At 50.0% G+C, this 25,840-nt stretch overlaps 1 protein-coding gene, 1 long non-coding RNA gene and 1 pseudogene across 2 annotated transcripts in view; 1 reads left to right on the forward strand and 2 right to left on the reverse strand.

The window, feature by feature from the left end:
- Positions 1-712: 712 nt before the first annotated feature.
- On the reverse strand, positions 713-9,872 carry LOC128627552 (uncharacterized). The gene is made up of 3 exons (XR_008391781.1): positions 9,626-9,872; positions 7,986-8,066; positions 713-855 (listed from the first exon to the last, which is right to left on the reverse strand). It is a non-coding gene; the product is annotated as an uncharacterized LOC128627552 (long non-coding RNA).
- A 139-nt stretch (positions 9,873-10,011) lies between these two features.
- CCDC88C (coiled-coil domain containing 88C) overlaps positions 10,012-25,840 on the forward strand; it is a 110,141-nt gene continuing 94,312 nt past the window's right edge. Inside the window, exons 1-3 of the mRNA XM_037130217.2 lie at positions 10,012-10,218; positions 10,991-11,091; positions 17,546-17,654. Coding sequence (XP_036986112.2) covers positions 10,159-10,218; positions 10,991-11,091; positions 17,546-17,654 — 270 coding nt within the window. The 5' untranslated portion in view covers positions 10,012-10,158. The remainder of the gene's footprint in view (positions 10,219-10,990; positions 11,092-17,545; positions 17,655-25,840) is intronic.
- Positions 15,639-16,270, reverse strand: LOC119037881 (V-type proton ATPase subunit D-like; annotated as a pseudogene).

The following is a 25,840-nucleotide window of genomic DNA, read 5'->3' on the forward strand; positions in this document are numbered from 1 at the left end:
TTCCCCCCTGAGTGTATGCTTAGTTGAGTATATATATTTGGGACCATTAAAACTTTTTTTGATGTAATATAACTTAACGTTGTGCTGGTACCTGTTTTACCATGTGTAATTTTTGTTCTGCATCACAATTCCTAATTTGTTTAGAGTTTTATGAAAGACGGTATAGTTTTTATTGACAGAAGCAGAGTAACCTTACAACTATGTGCATACAAAAGCAATACTATTTTGTGACTAAATATTTTATATTAAAATTTACATCAGCAACTGTCTTGAGAATTCAGGGAAGTAGAGTGAAATTTAAAATTTCAACAGTTTTGTTAAACCTAGAGCCGTGAAATTAGTATTCCAAAGAGATTCTGAAACTTCATATCTTGGGAAAATGACGGTACATTAAATCACAATTGAGGATGGATGATTTAAAAATAACATATTTGACTTTTGAATAATAAAAAGAAAAGTGAAGAGTAAGATAAATTGTATTAGTTGTATGTTTCGTTTCGTTCCTTTTTTTTAATTACTCCCTTTGGAATACCAGTTGGAGTCGAAGGTGGCGGCTCCTAAATGCATGCCCGGCTAGAGGACCCCCAGACAGGGGCTCGGTAAAACAGCATTTTTAAATGGGTTCTTTTTATTGTCTTAGGTGTGCTGGGATTCTGTTAAGGAAATGAAAATAACTACCTTAGTTCCACATACCCTCACTTTAAGTGAAGACGTTAGAACTTCCTGAAGAACTCATTTGCCAGTGCTGATAAAAATTAATATCCAGGAAAGGGCTCTGTTCTGACTGCCATGCACTCTGAGTGTCTGCTGTGCTCCGGGGGCTTCTGCACTGCTCTCCGTAGTCCTCAGTGAGTGCTAATGTGTGGAACCAAAAACAAGGTTATTGAACAGTTGGGTAGAAAGCCACAGTTTGCTACAATCCCGAACAGTTTTGTTGTTAGCTAATTACTTTTTTTAATAGGGAATTTGCATAATTAACTAGCAGAGTTCAAGCATATTTCACTACATTACAGAGCTACTTCTGAGTCACAAGTTCTGGCTATTAACAGCTGAAGTGGATCAACTCACCTTGTAAATACAGAGAAGAAAAACTTGACAGGATCTAAGTTCATTATGTTATGTCTTTGTTGCCTAGAAAGAACTATGAAGTGTTTGTGCTTAAACACACAGTGTAAACTCCCCTTTCTCAGCACTTCTCCGCCTTCATGTTCTGAGGGTTCCTGGGTAGAGGGAAGAGGCATCCCTTGCTTTCATTGCCTGTAGTCTAATACAAATACAATTTTTTAAAAGGAAAGTGACCCAAGGTTGTTTTTTTTTTCTTAAGATTTTATGTATTTATTTTTAGAGGGGAAGGGAGAAAAACATCAATGTGTGGTTGCCTCTCAAGGGCCCCCTACTGGGAACTGGCCCACAACCCAGGTTTGTGCCCTGACTGGGAATCGAACCGGTGACCCTTTGGTTTGCAGGTTGGTGCTCAACCCACTGAGCCACACCAGCCAGGGCTACTATATGTTTTTAAGAAGTTAAACTATCGGCCTTTGACATTTAGGAGATGCCCTTTCAGTGATGGACTATTGTGTTTCCTTAGTGATTATGGTTACTGAAGCAAAAACTGTACCAAAAAAATTTGCTGTAATAGGAGAAGTGAGGTCTAAAATAGCTCGTCATTTCATTAAGAATGTTAGCCAGAAACACAACACTTAAATTGACACAGTTCATCTGACTCAAAAGTTCACGCTCTTAAACATAGGCACTGTCTCGATAATTGGTGTAAATATGTGCATAGGATATTTTCCATTTTAATGATAGTTACTGGGTCTTTTGCTCGTTTTGTAATGTTTATAATGAAAATTTCACTTCTCAAGAGTGATTACCAATTTCTGAAAAGAGAGTTTTGTAACGGCTGTAGGAAACCCCTGGACATGCTGACGTGTCCAGAAATGTTACCCTGGCATTTTCGTTAACAAGCCTGGTGGTTTTTCCCTGCCTGTGTTCAGATCCTGCACTTGGTCCCCAGAAACTCCAATTTGCAAGGCAGTTTTTGTGAATTTGAAAATGGGGAGTCATAGAGTAAGGGGGGGAACATTCCTTCTGGTTTTGTTTTTAACTGATTTCAGCAGTATTTTCTGTAAAGCTTTGCAAAATTAGAATGGCAAATTTAAATGGAAGATTATTTAAGTGGAAAAATCTTCAGATTGTCTGAAATTTCTAGTACCATAAAAAAACTGTTTAAATAGCATTGTCAAAATCCCTTTTAGAAGAAAACTGAGGACCTGCAAAATTCTTATATAAGGTTATATTAACTTTCTGTCATAACATGTATCAAGGAAGAAGATTACAAAAAACTTTACGGGACGGATTACTGTCTACCAGAGACCACGTGTGGCAGTGAACACCCATCCGCACGTTGGGATACCCAGTGCTAAATCAGTTTGATTTCTCCTTGGCCTTACTGCTTCTTCATCTTGGCTCTTTAGAATGTAACTGTTAGCCTCTCTTCAGACAGATAATGTCTTAACTACTGGAGTCGGATGTCTTGTTCCTTAAAATAGCTCTGGTTGGAGACAACTTTCCTTGACCTTTTCACTCTCCTAGGTAAGTTACTCCACGGACTCATAGCGAATGGTTATTTCTTCAACGTGATGCCACGTGGGTTTTTGTTTCACTTCTTTCTATTCCCATCATTCTGGGGCGGGGCAACACTGCTGGGTGTAGGCCACATCCTACCTGCCAATCCAGTGAACCCCTTTCCATCTCCGTAGTACTGGACACTTCACACTTCAGCAGTGTTGACTACTAGCTACTACTGACTTCTTGATCTTCCCCTTGGCTTCTCTTGTACCATGTGCTTTAACATTAATGACCTTTCTGTCTTTTCATAGCTCCCCTCTTTACCCTTTAAATGCTACGATTCACTAGGGTTCTGTCTTGGGTATGTATCTCCCCCAACTCCAGCAAGGCCACATTATTTGCATGTCCCTGACCCAATCATGCCGTGACCTAAAAGACAGACTTGAACCTGTCGTGTGCCTCTCTCGATACTCTTCCTTGCTTGCTGATGAGCTCATACTCACCTATCCACATTCATAAATGTTCCCTGGTACTCCTTCCTTGAAGAAAGGGTATGTTACAGCCTTTTCAACTTTATATTCCTAGTACCTAGCATGACACCTAGCCCACAGATGGATCACCAAGTGTTTACTGGATAAATGATCAAATGACTGAACAGTATGTGCAGCCTGGGAATACACAGCCTGGGAAAGTCTTAGCTGATGCCCTTGCACAGTTGAAAAGCTTGCTTCAGCCCTGGCTGGTATAGATCAGTGGAGTGAGCGCCAGCCTGCAAACCAAAGGGTCGACAGTTCGATTTCCAGTATAAGGGCATGTGCCTGGGTTGCGGGGCCAGGTTCCCAGTAGGGGGTGTGCAAGAGGCAACCACACACTGATACTTATCTTCCTCTCTCCCCCTCTCTCCAAAAAAAAGTTTGCTTCATTCTTGACCATAAAATTTCTTCTTGTGGATATAAAGGGAGGGCTCCAGACTTCTGTCCTTTGTACCTCTGAGCCTTAGGTTAGCAGCACAAACAGTTGCATTTCAGGTTCAGTAAATTACCTCATCTGATTCATTTCAACAACACCTGAAGTTCTTACAGACGCTTTCCTGGTCCATTCATCCCTGGCCCCAGCACCTCTTAACTCTTACTGGTCATAGGCCTGACCATTTAAGTACACACCCCCTGCCTTCTGTTGCTGGACCTAGCCATGAGTTACGGATTTCAGAGACCACTCACATACTGGTCTGATGTTTACTAAATCCCTTGCTCTTAAACTTTAGAACATTTTGGTGTATTTCCTGAAATGTAGCTTCTAGAAGGCAGGCCCAGATTCGTATGGTTTCTCTTTGTATAGCTGTTAGTACAGTAACAGGTGGTGGTTAGGTACATAGGTAGAATTCACCAGAAGAAAAGTAGCGATTAGTTCACTGACATTAGTCTTGGTTTTTTTTGGATCTGACACCAAAGGCAAAAATTTAAAATGGGATTATAGCAAATGAAAAAGCGATACTGCAAAGGAAGTCAAAATGAAAAAACCTACTGAATGGAAGAAAATATTTCAAGTATAATCTGGTAGGGGCTTAATATTCAAAACATGAAAAACTTATAGAACTCAATAGCAACAAGAAATAATCCAATTTAAAAATGGGCAAGGGATCTGAATAGACATTTTTGCAAAGATGATACAGGAATGATCGACAGTACTATGAAAAGATGCTCAACATCACTAATCATTAAGGAAATCAAAAGAACGAGATAACCTCACACTTGTTAGAATGGCTAATAAAAGCAGCAACTGCTGGTGAGGATAAAAAAAAGGAATCCTTGAGCACTGTTGGTAGGACTGTAAACTGGTACAGCCACCGTAGGGAACAGAAGATTCCTCAAAAAATTAAAAATCAAACTATGATACAATCTTGGAATTCCACTTCCGGGTTTCTATCTGTAGGAAATGAAAACACATGTTGAGATAGCTGCACACCCATGTTCAAAGCAGCAGCATTTAACCTGAAGGATGAATGCAAGAATGTCGTGATGTATACACACACATAAACACACGCGATGGAATATTACTCAGCCACAAAAAGGAAACCCTGCCACGGTAAGTGAAGTAACTCAGGGAGAATGACAGGTACCATGGGATCTCACTTGGATGTGGAATCAAAAAAAAAAAAAACCAACTGAAAAAAAGAACAGATTTGTGGTTACCAGAGACAGGAGATGCGGGGGGGTTGGGGGGATGGGAGGAAGGGTCAAAAGGTACAAACTTCTGGTTGTAAGTTCAAGGGATATAATGTACAACATGATGACTGCAGTTAACCTTGCCGTATGGTATATATATGAAAGCTGGTAAGACAGTAGATCCTAATAGTTCTCTTAATAGGAAAGAAATATTTTATCTGAGATGACATGTTGACTCAACTTACTGTGGTAATTATTTCATTATTTCACAACATAGTTGACCCTCAAATGGTACTTGGTAGAACTGTGTGGGTCACTTACACATAAATTTTTTTTTCCAGTAAATACAGTCGGCCCTTCATATCCGAGGTTTTGCCTCTGGATTCAACCAACTGAGGATCAGAAACAGTATTTTCACATTCCCAACCATGTTTTCCTAACTGCAGAATGAAAATACTGTTTTCAATCAGTGGTTGGTTGAGTCCTCAGATGCAAAAGGCCAACTGTAGATTTAAAAGTTACATGCAGCTCGGACTGCTGTGGCTCAGTGGTTGAGTGTCAGCCTGTGAATCAAAGGGTTGCCGGTTAGATTCCCATGCCTGGGTTGTGGGCCAGGTCCTTGGTGCGGGGCATGTGAGAGGCAACCACACATTGATGTTTCTCTCCCTCGCTCTCTTCCTTCCCCGCTCTAAAAATAAATAAATCTTTAAAAAAAAGTTACATGCAGATCTTTGACTTTGCAGGAGCTGGTGCCCTTAACCCCCACGTTGTTCAGGGTCAACTGTATACAAAAAGTCAAATCATTATGCTGTACACTTTAAACTTAAACTCTGCTATGTGTTATTTATATCTCAATAAAACCAGAAAAAGAAGAATTTTAATCCCAATACAAAGCTATATTTGTCAAAACACCGTGGTATAGGCATAAAGACAAATACGTAGAGTAGTGGAATAGAATAGAGTCCGGAAATAAATCCTTTTGTCTGTGGTCAAAGAGTTTGTAACAAGGGTGCCAAAACCCTTCAGTGGGGAAGGTCTGTCTCTTCAACAAGTGTACTGGGAAAGCCAGACACACGCAAAAGAAGGAATGAAGTTGGACCCTTAACTCAAAAAGGATCAAGGACTTAAAAGACCTAAAATAACAAAACTCTTCCCAGAAAATGTAGGACAAATGCTTCATGACACTGAATTTGGCTATGACTTCTTGGACATGACACCAAAGACAAATCCACCAAAAGAAAACAAAAAACTGGACTTCATGAAAATTTAAAATTTTTGTCCATCAAGAGAAACTATCCACAAAGGAAAAAGGTAACCCACGAAATTGGAGAAAATATTTGCAAATCACATATCTGATGGAAGATTAATATCAAGAATATATACAGAACTATTACAACTCAAGGGAAAAAAAGTCCCATTCAAAAATGGGCCCAGGCCTGGAATAGACATTTCTCCAAAGAAGATATGCAAATGGTCAACAAGCACATGAAAAAGCACTCAGCATCATGAATCACTTAGGGAAATCCAGACCAAAACTATAATGAGATAGCACCATAAATCTATTAGGATGGCTACTGTCAAAACAAAAACCAGAAAAAGTCAACTGTTGGCCAGAATGTGGAGAACTCGGAACCTTTGAGCACCGTTGGTGGGACCACAAAATGATATAGTGTCTAAAAAAAAAAAACAAAACGGAATTACTGTATGATCCAGCACTCCCACAGTACCAAAGAGAATTGAAAGTAGGCTCTCGAGGGTGGGTACTGTACTCCTGTGTTCATGGAAACATTATGCACAACAGCTAAAACATGGAAGCAACCCAAGTATCCATCGTTGGATGAATGGACAAGCAAAATGTGATCTATACATACAATGGAGTATTTCACTTTAAAAAGTAGGAAAATTCTGCAATATTCTACAACATGGAGGAACCTCGAGGACAATAGGCTAAATTAAATGAGCCAGTCACAAAAAGATAAACGTAAACTGCATGGCTCCTCTTATAGGAGGCATCAGAGTAGTCAAAATCACAGGACAGAAAGGAGAGTGGGGGGCTGCCGGGGCTGGGGAGGGGCAGAGTGGGAGTTTCTGTGGAACGGGGCACAGAGCCTCAGACTGACCAGCTGAAACCGTTCTGGGGATGGATGGCGACGAGACAGCACAGCGACGTGAACGAACTGCGCACTGAAAAGTGGTTGTGATGGTAAATTTTATGTGTATTTAAAAACAATTTTTAAAAAGTAACTTCTGCTCCGGCTGGTGTGGTTCAGTGGATTGAATGCCAGCCTACAAATCAAAGGGTTGCTGGTTTGATTCCCAGTCAGGGCACATGCCTGGGTTGCGGGGCTGGGTTATAGGCCAGGTCTCCAGTTGGGGGCACATGAGAGGCAACCATATACTGATGTTTCTCTCTCTCTTTCTTTCCTTCCTTCCTTCCTTTCTCTCTCCCTCACTCTCTTTCTCTTTCTTCCTTCCTTCCTTCCTTCCTTCCTTCCTTCCTTCCTTCCTTCCTTCCTTCCTTCCTTCCTTCCTTCCTTCCTTTCTTTTTCTTTTTTCTTTTCTTTTTCTTTCTTTCTCCCTTCCCCTCTCTCAAAAAGTAAATATTTAAAAAATAAACTAAAATAAAAAGAAAGTACTTTCTATTATGAAAGTAATATATGCTCATTATAACAAAAATCAAATACAGAGACAAATTAACAGATGGCCATTCCCCCCTGCCCCCTAGCTGTACAAATAATTTAAATGCCTATCTGGTAATATAGAGGCCATTAGCTTATGCCACTAAGCCAGCATTTTCTGAGTGCGGTGAAAACTCTTTTATCAGAATGAAGCTAATTACAATACTGCTTCTGTTTAGGAAGCAATACAGAGAAATTTTTAATGCAGAAATAAAAGGAAAAATTTTAGAACAACGGGTGAAGTCTCAGGCAAAGTGAAAGCCGAGGGGTGTTCTGGGGAGATGGAGGGCCACTGCTTGCTTAGCAGTTAGCATGTAACCTGTGTGGTTGAACGAGCAGAAGATGAGGAAGCGACAAGGATTATGAGTGATTATAAATCCTTTTACATGCATTACCTTCAACCTCAAAATTACTCATATACACCATATAGGGAAAACCTTCTCATTCTGAGTTTAGAGATTGAGACTTTTAAGAAGTAACTTGTCCAGCCCTAGCCAGTGGCTCAGTTGGTTGGAACATCATCCCATACACCAGAAAGGTTGCAGATTCGATTCCAAATCAGGGCACATACCTGGGTTGTGGGTCCAATTCCTGGTCGGGGTGCTTATAGGAGGCAACTGATTGATGTATTTCTCTCCCCCTTCCTCTCTTTCTAAAAAAAAAAGAAAGAAAAGAAGAAATCAATAAACATATCCTTGCATGATATTTTTTAAAAAAGAAGAAGTAACTTGTCCAGGTCATTCAGCTCTTCAAAGCCTTCCTACCCCGTAACCTGACTACCATTCAGTTCACATGACCAAGGAACAAGGATGCTGAGTCAGTCCCTGAATGTGAGGTGTGAAGGTGTCCAGCCAAGAAGTGCTGAAATATCAGTGGTCATGAACCAACACACAGCAAACTGACCCCAAAACAAATTCCTGACCTAGCTGTGGTCTAAGGACTGTCACCACCCTGCCTCACCAGGGACTGTCAGAAAACTTTTGTGCAATATTATGTATTATGGTGAAAGATCATGCTTATCTAATAAATAACTTCAAATATCCCCTGCTCCTCTTCCCAAAAGAATTAGGGTCAATGTGAAAAAAGTTCTGACCGCACAGTCATCCCTTACTTTACAGAACAGGGGCCTTCCAAATAAGATGGGTGTGGATACAATTTATACCCATTTCCAGCCGACTTTCCGATATGGGTAACTAAAGCATTAATTAAGGAATTACGGAATTTCTGGTGCACAAGAACACCACAGAGTCTCGAAGTTTTAGTTCCTCCGTAGTCTCCCACTTTCCTTCCCGTCCCTCTGACTTCCAACACTTCTTTTCAGGAGCCCTTAACTGCCAGTTTGGCTCCTGGGGCCACACTCACCGCCTCTCCGACCTCGCCAGGTGCGATAAAACTCTGCCGCAATACCACATTCCACCGGCAGATGCCGCAGCCCTATCACTTAACAGAGACAACTTTGAAATGGCTAACCCAACCCGAATGGCTATACCCATTTAGCACAGACTATTCTCGCAGGGCATTACGCTAGGTGCTTCGGGTCCACCCCGCACTTGGCTCACACGAGTAACACGTGAAAATTAAGTTAGTTACATCGTATAAAGTGCTTTGAACAATGACTGAATTACAGTGTGTAATTATTACCAGTCCGAGGTAAAGTGGCAGAGAAGGGCAGGAACTAGGGTCTAGTGTAGCTGTTTCAGCAGGGAAGTCTGGCCCCAGGGCTTGCTTTCCTTCCAGTTGGGGCCCTTGTCCTTTTTTCCTGTCGCTTGCCACCAAACTGCTCCTATTTCCCCCAAGTTGGAATCGGGAAGTTGTCTCCTTTCCGGCAAAGTGGCGGTAGTGTCGGGGATTAGGGGAATGGTGTTACAGTTGGGCCCGGCCAGGTCAGTGTGGCCACACCACCGGCTTGTTAAAGGAACTTCTAGAAGGTATACGGTCTGGGAAGTGACGCTGTGTGCGCGCCTACGGTCTAAACTCAATCCAAAGTTTCCTCCATTGTCCCCCGGGCCTGCGCCCCCTGCCTGCGAGACCCACCCCAGCACCTGAGGCGCGCGGGCTTGGCTCTCCTACCACTGAGGCGGACAGGGCCTCTCGCGGCCGAAGGGCTGCACCTGCCTGGGGCCCGCAGTCTCGGGGTCGGGCTCCGCTGTGCCCGGCCTACAGCGGCCGGGGCGATCTCCGGAAGGAGGAAGCCCCACCTCTTGCACGAACCTGAGGATACACCGGCGGGGGGCAGCGCCCGCGCGCTCCGATCGGCACTTTGCACCCGGGCCTCGCAGAAGACGCACGCGCGCAGGAAGGCGCCACGTGCTGGGGCCCCCGGCGCGCGGAGGCCGGGCTCGGCGTCAGCGCGCGACCGCGAGCCCACGTGCAGGCAGCCAGACCCGCCCCTTGGAAGCCCCCTACCCTCACGCACGTGCGGGCCGCCTCCTTTTCCCTGAGCCCTGCTCAGCCCATCTCTGCCCAGACCCAGCCTCACTCCTAGTCTGGGCACCGCGAGGCGGCGCAGCGGTCGCCTACGGCTGCCAAGAGGCGGGGCCTGCGCCCGCATTGTTCCTCCCCGAGAGGCTGGCCCTCCCCTTCCCTCAGCCCCGGGCGGGGCGCGGGGCCGCCAGAGCCGCGGAACGTGGGCTCGCGCCCCGCCTTTGTCTCCCGGGCGCGAGCCGCGGTAGCCCCGCGTCCGCCGCTCGCTCCCAGAGCCGCTTTGTGCCGCGGGGCGCGGAGCGGGCGGGCGCAGCCTCAGCATGGACGTTACCGTCTCGGAGCTCATGGAGCTCTTTCTGCAGAGCCCGCTGGTGACCTGGGTGAGTGCGCCTGGCTCCCTGCCTCATTGTTGGTGCACCGGCTCCTCTCCCGCCCTCCTGCAGTTGCCACAGACCCGCCCCGCCCGGGGTCCGGGCAGTCCCAGGCTTGGGGGTTCCGCAAGTTTTCCGGCGGGGGTCGGGGTCCGTGCCCGTGGCTCCGGAGGCTTTGCCTGCCCAGGAGCCGGCGCTCAGGGTTCAGGACCCCCCGACGCTCCCGGCCCGGGGTTGAGAGTGGATACACCTGTTCCCGCCGGGGCGCTGGGCTGCGGGTCCAGGAGCGGATAGGGTACGGGTGGTCACCATGTCCCCTGTGACTTGACTACTCGGGAAAAGGACCCACTCCCCCAAAATATCCTCGTGTAGTTTTTGAACCCAAACCAACCGGTGAATGGTGGTGACGGGTGCGGGATTGGGGGGTCTCCGAGTGGGAATGTCTACAGGCTGGGGTGGGCACAGTGATTTTTGATGAGTCTGAGACGTGAGAAATGTATTGAAAAGCTCCTTTATTTATTTATTTATTTTTCTCTTTTCTGGGACGCTGGAGAAAAGTGGCGAGGAAGTTTTTCTCTTACCGTCTCGCGTCTGTTGCCTAGAGCGGGACAGGGAGCGAGTCCCTGGAGAAGGGTGGGCTTGGTGCCCACTGAAGCTTGGGTGGGCGTTGGGTGACCCCCTTCAGCCCACAGGGCCCCGCCAGCCTTGGCCCTGGAGAGCTTCAGACTGTGCGCGTGGGGTGACTTTTCCTCCCTTTCTATCCACATCTTCCTCCTTGCAGGTGAAAACCTTGGGCCCGTTCGGAAGCGGCAACCAAGACAACCTGACTATGTACATGGATTTAGTGGACGGCGTCTTTTTGAACCAGATCATGCTGCAAATGTAAGTTGTCTTCACGGTCGAAAGACAAAAAATGATACTTTAGGAAGTTAAATTTAAGGTTGTGGAAATGGAACCCGAGGTTGCAGTGGGAGGGATCTTTGCACGTGGGGCCCATGGTATCTCCTACAAGTGCCTTTTTGCTGCCGTTGGTTAGGGTGTGAAGAACTCCAGGACGGGGGGTGGGCAAGTTGTTTGATGAAGGAGATTTGCAATGGAAGGACCGTCAAACTCTTGGTGTACATAGTGTGGTTAACTTCAAACTCAGGTACTTTTAATGTGGTTCAAGCAGTGAACTGAAAACCTTTTTTGGGGGGCAAGTGACTGTAACAGACAGTGTCCGGTTACAGGAAGTGCCGGGGGGGGGTCGGAGCATCTGTGTATGACTAAGGTTTCACTCTGGGTCAGGATGCCCGTGTTTCTGCGCTCCCTTTCATTTTATCTTCCATGTTCTGTTGTCCCCCTGGCACATGCTGTTGGTTAAGTCGCTTCTCGTGACTTGGATTTAAAGCCGCTGTGGTAGGAGAGGCACAGGGCGTCAGAATGCTTTGGACCCAGCAACTCAGGGCAGGGTCTTGGTGGAAGTTACCCTCGTTAGCATGTGTGTGTGTGTGAGACCACATCCTTTCCTGTTGCCGAATTCTGCAGAGCCTGTGTGATTGACAGCCTGCTACATGTAGGTGTCGGCTCCTGCTGCTTCATTCTGTTTTTAACTCAGAAACTGCAGGGGATGTGCTGGTACTTAGTGTCCGGGTGATTCATAGGCACTTGAAGGAGAATTAACCATCCTGATGTTCTCCTGGACCAACCCTGCACGCTCCCCTGCTCACCTGCAGCTGAGCGGGTTGTCATGCGCCAGCTTCACTTGGGGCCCACGCAGGAGGGGTTTGCTTTGGCATATTCGGAGAGTGGTTTAAATAGACTCACCTAAAAAGGTGTGTTTAAAAAATTTCCCAAGAACATCACTTCTTTTGTTTTAGTAAGTCATGTGGTATCATGATGTGGGAGAGACACTTCAGTCCTAATGATTTTGGGGGGGGGGTGTTTCAAAACCACTCCCAATCTTACCAATCCTGTGTTTGATTAGATTCTAAATGACCAATCTGTTAGCTTCGGCAGCACTTCCCTGAGAATATTGATGAAAATGAATTTTCCAGGGGTTGGCCCGTGGCATGATCAAGTTCTGACAATTACCCCCCATTCTGTTGGACCCTGAAAATTACTGTATTCCATTGGTGCAGTGACCAGTGAAAACTTCAACCTGTCTGTACTCAAACCCAAGACTGTTTAATGAAAAACAACCAGCAGTATCCACAGCCTTTTCGTTCAGCTTTTACACCCAGGCAGAGAGAGAACAAAGGCCCGGGACTGTTTCTCTTTCTTCAGTGACCTTTGGAATTCCTGAAGCTTTTACCACTTGCTTGTAAATCAGGGAAGCCTGTTGGACGTTCCTTTGAAAAATGCCAGCTCATCTTCACACTTGGCCCATGGCTGAAATCGGTTCGAAGGGCTGTTTCCCCTCCCCTGCACGATTTCAAATGTTATTTTCTTCTCTGTGATTTGCCAAGGTGTCAGTCTAGACGTGGGAGCTGACTAGTTAGTTTGCAGGTCTTAGGGCCTCAAGCAGCGTTTCTGGGTCCTTCCAACCAGGTCAGGCACAGAAAAGGGACAGCAGAGAAGCTGTCTGGGGGGCTTTCCAGAATGAGGAAGTCAAGGAAGGCGTGGCAGCGGCAGCACCCAGTTCACTGATTGGGTGATCAGAATGACCGCGCTGCAGGTGCTGGAAAGGAGAACAGTAGTTGCCTGTGGAAGCAGGGTGGGGACTGACTGGAAAAGCAGTACAGGAGGACTTTGGAAGGAGGAGTTTTCTATATATTGACTGGGGTATGTTTCATGTTTAAAAACTCATCAGGTTGTAACTTAAGACACATGCATTTTACACTCTTTAAAGCTTTTTTAAGTTACCAAGAAAAAGAATTCTGGTTCTAGAGTCAACCCGCTGGCAGCCAGCCTGCGTCTGCACTCCAGGTATGTCTCGGACAGCTGCCTGCGGCCGGCCGCCTCTCCGCACCTCAGTTTCCTGACCTATCAGGTGGGAAATGAGGGACCCCCCCTCCCTTAAGCGATGGTTGTGAGGCTTCCATGAGATGATGTGTTAGCATGTAGCACAGTGCCCACTACAGCAAAGGTGTTAGTGTTACTCGCTTCCCTGCGCACCATCTTAAACCCCAAGGGATTGGAGGCCACCCGTAAGACACAGGTGGCAAACGCCAGGCCCGTGGGCCTCCACCTTGTTTTATCCAACCCGGCAGCAACACCCCAGCAGCAACACCAGGCTCTCGCTTAACTGTTAAGGAGGAGTTACAGGGATACAGTCCTGAAATTACGTTTGGCCCTTTGAAGACAACAGCAAGGCTGATGTGGCCCCCGGTGAAAATGAGTTTGACACCCCTGCCATAAGAGTTAGGTTTTTCCTTCAGTTGCTCTCCCATATTCTTAGTCTTCTGGAGTCCTGCAGTAAGTCCTAGCCTTAGCCCCCTCCCACTGAGCGCTAAGGCAGCAGTGGACTCTGGGACCCATGTCCTCGCCCCGCACCTGACACTATACTTCAGCTAAACCTCGGTTTTCAGTTCTGCCAAGTGGAGAAACGTCAGCTACCTGGCCGTAAGGCTCTTCTGCTTTCCCTTCCGTGCTAGGAGCTGCAGCGGCCTGCTCCTCACCTGTTTTGGTGAGTTCTCCCCGGGTTGGTAGGACCTGAGAAAGGAGAACAGTATGCTAACTGGGATGCTGGAGCTCAGATAAGAGGCGTGTTACCTAACACTTCAGAGCCATATGGAGGCTGCCGGGGCCCCCGTGACAGCACCTGGGCATTGTCTCTGGCAACTGAAGAAGGCTGCGGTAGCAGTCCCTTGGCCCTGGCCTCCCAGTGACATCAGCACCTGGAAGCAGGAAAGCCCTGTGAGCTCAGCTTTCAGGGGAGGCCCAGATCTAGGCGGGTGCCTGCGTGAGAGTGAGGCTTTGAGTGGCGTGGACAGAGATGCACGGGAAAGTCGCTGAATAGCCCCTCCATCGGTCAGTGCAGAGCCTCTGGGTACCTGCTGGTACCAGGGGAAAAGAAGGTGCCTGATTCAGGTTGCACACGTTTTTCAGTCTCATAGGAAGAGTATCTGAGAGCTCTGGCTCTGGCCTCAGGCAGACAAGTTCAAATCCCCCCTCTGCCACATTTAAAGTGGTTTGTTACCTTAAAGTCTCTATGCTTCTTCCATTTCCTGGTCTGTAATAAACGGATGGTACGTTACAGATTTGGGGAGGGTTGAAAAAGATCCTGTGTGTAGAAAGCGCCCTACAAATGCCCCTCATCGTTGTCGTACAATGAAGCCAGACCAGGTTTGAGTGTGTGCACAAGCGTGTGCTGGTGTGCATGGCCTTTGGAGCGTGTCAGCCTTTTGATTTGACTCAGATTGGAACCAGCAGTCCTTGACCTAGTGATATTTCCTGCAGCACGCAAAGGTGGGGTTACCCAGTCCTCGGCAGAGCGGGGACATGCCTGCCTTAGCCATAGTAGGCTTCTGTTTCGATTTGGTTCCTGATAACCTTTTTTTTTTTTTTTTTACCCGAGAACCTTAAAGGAGGAAGTGTTAATGGATTAATTAATGGTCATGACAATTATCTGATTGCTCATGTAGTAGGTGCCAAGGCTCTTTTTGGAGGACAGGGGAGAGCAAAAGCAGAGGTGGTCAGAGCCCGGGCCCCGCCCCTGGGTCCGTGCGGGGACTTCAGTGAAGGGTATATCCCCGTGTGTGCTGAGGCCCTTGGGCCCCTGGCGCTCCTGGGCTGAGCCTGTCTGACTTAAATGAAAGCTGAGACCACAGTAGTAGCAAAGCAGAAAAAGCCCTGCATGTTCTCTACATTCTATTAGGTTAAAAGAAGCATATCTGTCATGTTATGAAATTGCTTCTTAGCTCTTAACGTGCTACAGTCAAGGGAGAATGGCATCTGTAAGGCAAATTATTTTGTAATGGGAGACGCACTTCTCTTGCTAAAAGTGCCTCTGCAGTTTAAATTCTGAACGCCTCCTCTGTTCCTGAATTAATTCCCACTGAACTGTTAACCTTTATTTTCTCCCCGCCGTAATGAACGGCTCCCCAAGAAACAGGTAACGTGTAGATGGCTTGGCCAGACTCTGTTACTGTGTGGGGACCGTAAGGACTGTCTTCACATGACAGCTGAGAAGAGGTCCTCTGGTTTCCCCAGGGCACCCGTGTGCCTGCTTTAGGGGGTGCAGGAGGAGTGAATAAAATGCATGGTTGAGTATCTCGGAGAACGTTTAAGGGGATTTGCGTGCACGCAGTGTGGGGGCTCACAGAGCAGCTATCAGGTATTTCCTTAATGCCAGGGTTTTATTGCACTTACTTAGTTTTTGAACCAAAGTGGTGCCGTGTTGGGGCTTCTGAAAGGACTGGAGCAGGAAAGAGTATTCAGACGGAACTCGTGCTTCTCCTCATCCGGAGTGGGCAGGGCCCGCACCTCTCCAACTGCCCTCGGGGCTCCTAGTCCTTCTCAGGCGTTTCCTTGAGAATCTGTTTCTTCTGTATTTTCTTTAACCTGTAGAACGCACCTTGCTCTTGCTCACCCAGCTCTGGGGTGATGTGAGCAAGTGTGCATTCGATCTGGGGAACAGTGGCATGTTCAGTGGCATTTCCACGCCCGGTGGCCGTCTTCACAGGTTCCTCCGAAGTAACAAGGCAGCTGCAGCTCGCTGGTTCCGCCACTCGTTCCGCTGCTTTGGCATAATCCTCTTTAATGGAGCCGGCTGTTCCCCACCTGGGGCGAAACTGGTCAGTTCATGTCGGTCAGTTCCTCGGTCACGTTCAAGTACCTGGCAAAGGGACTCTTGCTACGTTGTCTTTCTTCGCTGGAATCTTCACTGGGGCTTTGTTTACACTCTGGATAACCATGGTGCGGAAGTCCCCTGCCATGAACTTGGCCTCAGCAGGTGAAACGGCAGCTTCTCTCTTCACTTCGCCCACTACCATTTTAGGGTCTGTCGACACCAAAGAGTTAAGGCATCCGATTTTTTCTTCAGGAGGTTTTGGCCTGTCTGGGCCGCTTTTCCCGGAGCCTTCATGATGGTCTGCGCCGTTCTCGAGGCAAAGATTTCACCTCGGTCTTTGTCTGACATTCTGGCTGTGACCGTTCATCTGGGGTCCCCGGCCTGGCAGGCGTGGCTGCCACAGACCTGGCCACAGTGCCTTCCTCTACCGGTCAGCTGCTTGGGTCCTGGTTGAGTTATACATAGCTTGTGTGCATGTGTATGTGTGTGTTTAAATTGTATTTCCAATGACATTTGAAATTCCTATTTGTAGATTTTTTTTGTCAGTTTCATGTCACTTACTTTGAAATGAGCCCAAAGACATTGAGACTGATTTCCATAACTCCCGAAACCCCCCTTCATTATCGAGGGGGACGGGTTTCTGCAGCAGGAGGAAAAGCCTGCTGCTTTTCCATCACACCCGCTCCCATGAGGCCCCGAGCCCTTATCACAGGGCTCGGATGACAGATGAAACCGGGAAGATGGCCCTCATTTGAATTAGCCACCTCTCCCTGTGTCTTGGGACAGTAGCACATGGGGAAGGGCTTTGTCAGGAAAAGCCACAGAGGTGGCAGCTAAGTCGTCTGCTGTTCTTCAATAGGAAACCTTTTTGGACACTGAGAATTTTGAGAAATGTCCTGTACATACATAGATGAGCGAAGTTATCAATCTCTTGATTCAGGTTTCTGGTTTCAGCACGACCAGACCTGACTTCCGCCTGTGGCAGAACGTGAAGGGCGCTTTGGGGGCTTCCCACGTGAATTATTTGTGTCTCTCGCAGGCGGTGATGGCCGCCGTACGGCGCCACAGACCAGTGGTGTCAGCTTTCCGGGGTAGAGTTGTGTACCTGGAATGTAAACGCACAGGCAGGCCCAGCCCAAGACCAGTGCGAGGGAGAGAGGAAGGGAACCCGTGTGAGGTGGAGCATTCGTGACTTTTGTTGATTTAAATCGGAAAAAGCACCAATCTTTCCCTTTTTCTTTCTTGATAATTCATATGTTATGGTTTGTTCAGCTTCCAATCAGCTTTGACTGATTGTCAAAATTCAAACAAGTTTGAATCTCGCACCATCTTTGGGAGCAGGTTATCAATTTTTACACAGTGTCACTCTGTGGGTGTGCGTTGACACTCGGTGGTGGTTTATGGGTGCTGCTAACGGTGGCCACAGAAATGACATAGACTGAGGGCCCGAGGTGGGCCAGGTGCTTGGCGTGGGAGTGGGGTGGGGTGGCTTGTCTACGGTCCGTGGCTGGGCGGTGGCAGGGCTGTGATCCCAGCCTCACGCCAGCCCGGACGGGGGTGGGGGGGCAGAGGGGTGCAGCAGGTGCGGGAGGTGCCACATTCATTCTGTGCTTCTTCCCATAGAGACCCCAGGCCTACAAATCAACGCATCAACAAGCACGTCAACAACGACGTGAACCTTCGCATTCAGAACTTGACCATCTTGGTGAGAAACATTAAGACGTACTACCAGGTAAGGGCTGTTCGCTGTTTGTCCCCCCCCCGGGGGTTTCTGCCAGGCCTGGCCATGTCGTCACTCAAACGGTTTCCCCACAGGAAGCCCAGAGGAAATGGTGCCCACGGTTAGGCGTCTGCTTGCTGATGCTCAGCATGGTTTTTTTTCATTTGCATCTTTTTTCCTGCATTGTGAGAAGGGTCGGATATTAGGTTACTCTGCTTCGTCCAGCGCACGTTCTGTGAGCAGTGTGCAGAGCTTCATGTCTGGCGTGGTTGGGTGAGCCCTGGTTCACTACGGTGGCACCAAGCACCAGGTGGGTGGTGGGGAGTGGCTGGAAGGGGCTCCGGGAGGGGCACCCTGGCGGGTTATCGGCACGGCTCAGCCAGTCTTTGTGCAGCTGCCCTTCAAGGGGTTGAAGGAGATAGGAGACTGCAGAAGGGTCACGTTGGGCCAGGCCTGTAATCGAGGAGCCCCCAGCTTGCAGACAGGAGCACCGGGTTCCCCGTGTGGCGTCTGCTTGTCAGGTGTGCACCCTACCTCGTTAGCAGATAGGCAGTGGGTGGGAGGACCTGATGGGGAAGAGCTGTTAAAATGCGCATCCCAGCCTTGGGAAGGCCAAGGCCAAGGCCGGGTGAGAATCTTTGATGTTATGATCCAAATGTGGTCAGCACTGATGCAGTGTAGACTTCAGTTGCCCCGCAGGGCCCTGGTTTTCAAACTGTTTCTTAGTTTCAAACTGAAACTCCCACCCCCACCCCACCACATAGGAGGTTTTCTAAGGTCTCAGGTGAAGCCCAGTGACTTTGACTCGGGGGTTGGGGGACCCCAGTGTACTCTGCCCAGCCCCCTCCTCTCCCTCCAGGGCATCTTTGCATGTCCCTGCGAGCCCAGGGAACGTGGTTGGAGAACCACTCACAGCTCAACAAGTCCCAGATGCATGTCGGGGTTTCCCTGAGATATTGGTCAGACTTGGCCTCTGAGACTGGCTCTTACCACTCGGTTTCTTGGACTATAACTTGGTCTTGGTTAGGGTTTAGGAGCATCTCTGCTATGTCCTGGGGCAGTGGCCACTGGTTCTGAGGTCAGCCGGGCCAACCGGTGTCATTTTGCTGGGGCGCCAGGCTGCACGCAGGGCCCAGCCCCTGCGGAGGGTTGCGGTTGCTGCAAGAACCTGCGCTTCTGACCCCACACAAATGTGCAATGGCTGGGGAGGTGGAGAGCGGACAGGGTCCTGGGTTTTCCCAGACAGTCGTTTCCATCCTCCTCCCATTGGGGTCGGGAGCAGGAGAGGGGACTTAGGGTGCCGGGTGCCTCACCCGAGCGGCCAGTTCAGCAGGCCGCCTGTGCTCATTTCATGGACTGTTGGCAGCACCGCGCTGCGACTCTGGGAGCAGCCTCTGCGAGGCTCAGACCAGCCCCATCCTTGGAGTGAGAAATGCCAGCTGTGCTGAGGAGAGGCTGGGGGTCAACCCGGGGCCTGGGAGAGCTCGGGCTTCGGGGCTGAAGTGGCTTCGTTTCTGTCTGAGAAGAGCCACACTTGGGGCCAGGCATGCTACAGGCTGGCAGGTTTCAGCTAGTGCTGCCCTTGTGATGGCCCTGGGCAGGGGGAGCTGGGCAAAGGCAGGGGTGCTGCCATTGAACTTGGGTCTGGGTGTGGAGGGAGCTGTTGGCTCAGCAGGTACCCGGGGCTTGATTCCTGTTGGCAGGCACCATTGGCAGTAAGCAGGTGCTTGGATGATGTGTGCTCAGGGCCTGGGGAAGTGTCTGGTGCTAACATTTCAATAGATGAGCCCCTAACTCAGCCTGTGTGTGTGCAGGTGGGGAGTTGGGGAAGGCTTCTTGGAGGAAGTGACACCTGAGTGGAGTTACGGAAGGCAACTGAGCTTCCAAGTTTGGAAGATTACAGGAAGGAGACAAGGGGAAAGGATATTGGAAAGGAGGACGTCCTGGAGGCACGAGACAGTTCTGTCATCCATGCGTCCCAGCCAGCGCTTGCTAAGTTTTAGGTGAATTGGAACCAGGGTGGATGTCAATATGGGACTCTTGACAGGTGGACCTCCCGCCTCAGGTGTGGCTGGGCAGCAGTAACCTCTCCGGTATGGCCGAGAGGAAGGCCCCCAGGGGTGGTGAGGTTTCAGACGCTGGTGCACGCTGTTTGGCTGTCCTCCAAATACCGCCCTCCGGTCTCAGTGGTCAGGTGGGGTGCCCATGGAAGTGATCCCCTTCCAGGCCCAGGCGGGCCTCGGGCCGTGGCACTGCTGGGCCCCGGGTCGAGTTTCAGGCAGTTCGTTGCTCTCGGGGCTCTGTGTAGAGCTCCAGAACACCATCCCAGGAAGGAAGAGATGGCCAGTCCACGCCCAGGCCCAGAAGGAATGACAGGTAGAAAGGAGGACCCTGGGGCCTGGCTCGGCTAATGTGCTGCCTGCCCTTTGAAGGCAGGGCTGGTGTGCGCACAGCCTGCGTGCCGGAGCCCAGAGCCCATGTTGGCTGAAGGACGTGCTGGCGGCCGCGGAGCCGCCTGGCCCCCCGTCCTACCCCCTTGGGGAAAGCCTCTCGGGTTGGCACAGGTTAGGTGTTGGCAGGGTTGTACTGTGTGTGTTTTCCTTCCGATTTATTGTAAAATAAAGTTCAGTTCTGGTCCTGCAGGTAATGTGCACTTTCTCTAAACAGCTTGGAAAACAAACAAGTAACAAGAAAAAAGAACCGGCTGTATCCCACCACTCAATCCTTGGGAGCAGCTTGCGGGTTTCCTCCCGGGGCCACATGAATAGTTTTTGTTTCGGCAGCTGAGGTCGTGCCTTGTATACAATTGCATATCCTGCCTTTTTTCCCCTCCCACCTGACGTTACAGCATAAACATAATTGGCTATTATTGTCAAGCAACAGGCAGGAAAGTTTTGCAGAAGTGCTGCCCAGCATCCCCTTGTTGTGTTGGACGAAGTGGGACAAACATCACTGCATATTACTGTGTACCAGGGAGGGCGAGAGGTCACCTCCAAGGAGAGTGGGACTCCCTCCTGCCCGTGCCTGTTCAGTTAGCCACATCAGAGTCACCAAGTCCAGCCCTGGGCCTTGGTTGCTAAGCAGTGGTTCTTCCCCCTCCCTCCGTCCCCCTCCCCCCCCAGATGCCCTTTTCAGAGGCATCTGGGGCAGGGACAGTGAGGAAGGCCAGTGGCCTCTCAGATAGGATGGGCTTATTTCATAAGGAAGCTCCGGCTTGACCTCTGAAAACCTGTGGAGACTCTGTCCTTGACCTTTTACGGAGGACAGATGGTGGGCGAGGAGCAGCACGGCCAGGTCCCGGCTGACCACGGGCGTCTCAGCCAGGGCTCCAGGCCTCCTCCTGACCTGCTGTTTGGACCCTTCTGGGGTCCGGGCCAGGAACCTGTGTTTTCAGAAGTTCCCCAGCTGTTTGAGTCTTACATCCTTCCTGTGTCCCCCGGAACCAGCCAGCTGCCGTGGTGGTCCTCGGAGTGGGGCGCCCAGACCAGCAGGAGCAGCAGCATCTGGGAACTTGATAAAAATTCATCCGGCAATCTGCGTTTCTAACAAGCCCCCCTAAGACCTGCTGTGGAGGTCTTGCAGTATTTTTGTTTGTTTTAAGAGGGGGGGTGGGAAGGGACAGAGAAAGAAAGAGAAACATCGATGTGAGAGAGAAACACCAATCAGTTGCCTTCCGAACATGCCCTGACCCGTAATGGAACCTACACTTTTCAGTTTGCAGGAAGACGCCCAGCCCACCGAGGCACAGCAGCGGGGGGCTGCAGTCTGTCTTCACAGGGCCTCCAGGGGGTTCTGAGGCGCCCACACGTGGGAGCCACTGGGTACAGAGCAGTCCTAGTGATGTCTAGCAGGGACACCATTGGCCAGGTCTCACCAGGTGCCTCTTCTTCTTCACATATGACAGACACACAACTCATCTGCCCTGGGCCAGGAAGGCTGGGCCCTGGAGGCCCTAGGAGGAGAGGGTGCAGTGATGAGAAGGTGACCGCAGGGATCACTGAGGGAGTGGCCAGGGAGGGCATCAGGGCACCAGCTCCGGGACATGCACCCCCAGCTGGTCAGAGGTCTGGAAGAAAGACGAGCCTGGCTGGAGCTTGGCCGCAGGCTGCCTGGCCGTTGGCCTTGTGCTCAGGGCCACACAAGGCCAGTTTCACTGGCTCAGCGGCCAAGTTTTTTTGTTTTGTTTTTTTAATTTGAGTCTCTTTTTTAAAATTAAATTTTGGAGATATACAGTGGTTTGAGTCAACGTCTAGAGTCCTTAAGTGAAACACAAGTTCATTTGATCATGGAGCCTGCTGGAAAATAAGGCCACTAGCACAGAAAATGCAGCATGTAGCTGGTAGGACTTTATTCTTCAGGTTGGGGTGGGATTGCACATGGTGTCCCTGTGCTGTTCTGCGCCTGCACACCTGCGGTCTTGCCTCTTCTCCGGACAGTTTGGGCCTGCTTGTCACGTGGCGTTGCTGACGTTTCTCTGGCTTCGTGCTGGTGGGAGGTACTTGGGACGGCGGCCTGGACTAATCCCACGTCTGTTGATGGAGATGTACACCTCTGTAGGGTGTCAATGCTGAACTCAGGACCCTTAGATGGACGCAGGGACCTGCTTGTAGGACTGACTCTGAAATGGGAAACCCACTGAGTTCCCTCAAGCTCCTCCCCTCACTGACCACGCCCTGGGACCGGTGTTCCTTCTCTAGGCCTCAGGGTTCTCATCTGTCAGAAGAGGACGGCCTCCCAGGGGCCTGAAATCCCGTGTCACGTGATGGCCCGAGGCAACCAAGATTGAGACTTAGGATCACCCCGAGGAAATTTTGTTTTATGAGTTCCTTGAACTTGGCTCTTCCAACTTCCGGTCTCTCACAGTGGTTAGAAAGCTCAGCAGACCCAAAATATTGCTGTTATTTTTTTAAACCTCAAAAGAAACAGCAGAAGAAATAATGTGGGAATGCCTTATCTTCTGTGATCTCATTTTCCTTCATTGTTTTTGAAAAACTAAAAATAAAACAGCACCAGTGGTTATAATGAACACCTGTGACTCTTATTCAAATGACTATGACTCATGGATATTTTTCATACTCATTTCTGACCTGCTTTTTAAGATAAGTTTTCCTGATACACGTCCGCAGTAGGCCTCTGCTGAGTCTGGTTATCCCTCCCTCCCTCCCTCCCTCCCTCCCTGGAGGTAACCCCTCCCGTTATCTTGCCAGGTTCCAGTTCACATTTTCATACTCTTGCCATGTTGGTGTGGGGTGTGTGCTTGTGCATATGGACACACACACACAACACTGCTTTGTGTGGGGTCTTTTTTTTTTTTTAACCCTCACCCGAGGACATTTTTTCACTGCCTTCAGAGAGAGAGGGAGAGAAATGTTGATATGAGAAAGCACAACTGGTTCCCTTCCCATGCGCACCCAGATGGGGATCTAACCCACGGCCTTTGGGTTATGAGATGATGCTCCAACCAGCTGAGCCACAGCAGCCAGGGCTGTGTGGTATCTTTAGATAAAACTTGCATAGCGCTGCCTGGACCTATGCCCCTTGCATTTGAGACCCGTCAGCTCTGCGTGGGTGGCCGTTGAGCTAGATAAGCAGGGGCTGACTACTGAGCATTATCTTGAGAAACCTGCAAGCTCGGTTCGAAAAACGAAGGACTTTTGTTTGAAAGTAAGAATGGCAGGAAATGTGCATTCGACGTTGCTGGTGGGAACACAGTAAGCGCACGGGGGCTCTGCCCCAGCCGTGTGGTCTGGCGGGTTTCCTTAGAGTGAAGTCCCCTTGGTGGGCGTGGCCTGCTCTGATGGGCGGGGCGGTGTTCCTGGGAGGAGCTCACACCTCCCTCAAGCTCAAGCCGCATCTGCAGGTTCCACCGAAGTCTGCTTTACGTATAATGCGTGGTGTTGACGTTGCAGGGGGGATACTACTTGCTCCACCTCTGACGTTAAGGGTCAGAGTGCAGGGCTTTGAGATGGGTAGGCTGGGTTTTGGAGCTCATCTCTGCGTTCTGAAGTGGAGTAGCCAAGACAAGGGAAGGAGCCAAGAGAGAAGGCGTGATCATAAACATATTTTCTGATGGCAGATTGGGAAATAGGGAGAAAATTGAATCCACTCATTCTCTAATGCCTTAGGGGTGATACCCTTGTTGATATCCTGCTGTGTATGTGTTCTGAACTCTTGGTTGCACATGCGAGTATGCGTGTGTTTGCGTGCATGCGTGTGCGTGTGGTTTAAGGCCTGGATGTCCTTCCTACCAGAGTATCTGTGACCTTTCTCTCCACTCACTGTGTGGTGAGCGTTTCCCTGTGCCACCAAGTCAACTTCCGTCACGAGGATTTTGGGGTGTGCGTGGCGTTTCACCCTGTGGCTGTACCACTGTCGTTGATGCTGTTGTTTCTGTCTCAGAATTACAACCAGAACGGCCGTGAACGTACGTGGCACCTCCATTTTTCAACAACCGTCCTTACTTCCTTGGGAGGCGTTCCTGGCACGGAATTCTGGGCCAAGGGCGTGAACACTTGGGGGGCTTCCACTGCTTGCTGCCCAGGTTGTCTGTCTTGCAGGCCTTTCGTTTTCCCTTTGCCAGCATTGTGGCCGTACCCTCACGCGGTGCAGTGGTCCCTGTTGAAGACTAACACTGCTGTGCGTGTGTGGATGACAGTCTGAGATTATTCTTACTGTGCGTCTGGGCAGGTGTCCTTGGGTTGGAGAATCGTGAGATGGCGGTTTGCAGTCTCCAGCAGGACAGCCAGGGGTGACTGGGGCCTGGTGAGGGGGGCGGTGAGCTGGGGGGTCCAGGACCAGGACCCCTTCGTCGGAGAGGCAGGCCCCTGTGCCCCATCCCCATCTCGGTAGGGGGAGTACTTGTCTGCTCTGGACCCAGGACCTTACCGGCTTCCCTATGAAGGCTTTCAGTCTAAAATTCCAGAGAGAACCTTCCAGACTGTGTTGGCAAGTGAGCCTGAGGAGGGCGGGGGGATGAGAGGACCCGTCCTTCCTGCCTCCTGCCTTTCCTGTGGTGATGAAATGTGGGAGAGGAAGCCCTGGGCCTCAGAGGTGGGTGTGGCTCCCCGGGGGGTCTCATCATCTTCTTTCTGTCTCTTGTTCTTTATGCTGTTTTCCCGCCCGAGATGCTTGTGTCTGGTGCAGTGGGAGAGAGGCCAGGTAAAGCGACCACTCTAACCCCTGTGTGTGTACAGGACATGGGGCGTCACAGGAGCTGCGGAGGGGGCGAGGCTCAGGGAGAGCTTTTTCAGCAGGGTGACCTGCATCTTGAGGGATTGTCAAGGAGCTAGACTGGCAGAAATTGGGGTGCATGGGGCATCCTGGGAGAGCAATAGCACCTGCATGCCATGGAGACATGAGGGAGCCTGAGGACTAATTAGGTCACTTCCAAGTGGCTGTGGGCAGCGACAATGGGTGAGGCCAGCAGGTGGCACAGTTCCAGGGGGCGGATGTCATGCTCACGAGTTTGAACTTCAACCTGAAGACCTTGGAGTTCTTGGAGAACTGTTACAAGGAGCAGTTTACAAAAGCACCTGAGTTCTTTCCATACCAAATGGAAGGTGTTTGCTCCTGGCGCCTTGGAAGGGAGTCCAAGGAGGGAGCTGGTCAGGGAGGGGGCAGACGGGGCTGAGGACCCTTGGTGACAGACACACTGCGTGGACCCAGACCTTCCTAGAGGCAGGTTTGCTCCTGCAAGACATGAGACTGCCATTTGGACTTGGTGTCCTTTTTGTTTTTGGAAGCAAGGCTGCCCGGGCACCACTGAATGGCAGCCAGGAACTCCGGGACCCAGCTCCATGCCCCAGTCACAGGCTGCGAGAAAAGCACTGCGTGCCCGTTGGGGGTCGGAGTAGGAGCTCCCTGGCCTCCTCGTTGTGGGGAAGAAACCCCCACGTTCCACGGAGTGAGAGAGGGAGACAGCCCCAGAGAGCTTCACCTTCCTAAAAACCCAGCTTTCTACAATCACTTGTGGGGGGGCCTCACTGCTGCTCTGTGGAAGTTGGCGGGTCCGCATGACAGCGGGGTGGGTCCTGAGCCAGGAGCCTCATGTGGTGGGCCGGGCTGGGAGGGCCGCTTCTGGAGGGGCTCCTGCCGGGGCTCCCCCCTCGTTCGCCTGATTTCACACCAGCCAAGCCCCAGAGGAAGGGACTGGATTGCTTCAGGCGCCTCTGAAACCAGCCCTTCCGGGGTTGGGCTGT

The sequence above is a fragment of the Artibeus jamaicensis genome, unplaced genomic scaffold (assembly GCF_021234435.1).
Source record: "Artibeus jamaicensis isolate MK-2021 breed Jamaican fruit bat unplaced genomic scaffold, CSHL_Jam_final contig_444, whole genome shotgun sequence".
Lineage (NCBI taxonomy): Eukaryota > Metazoa > Chordata > Mammalia > Chiroptera > Phyllostomidae > Artibeus > Artibeus jamaicensis.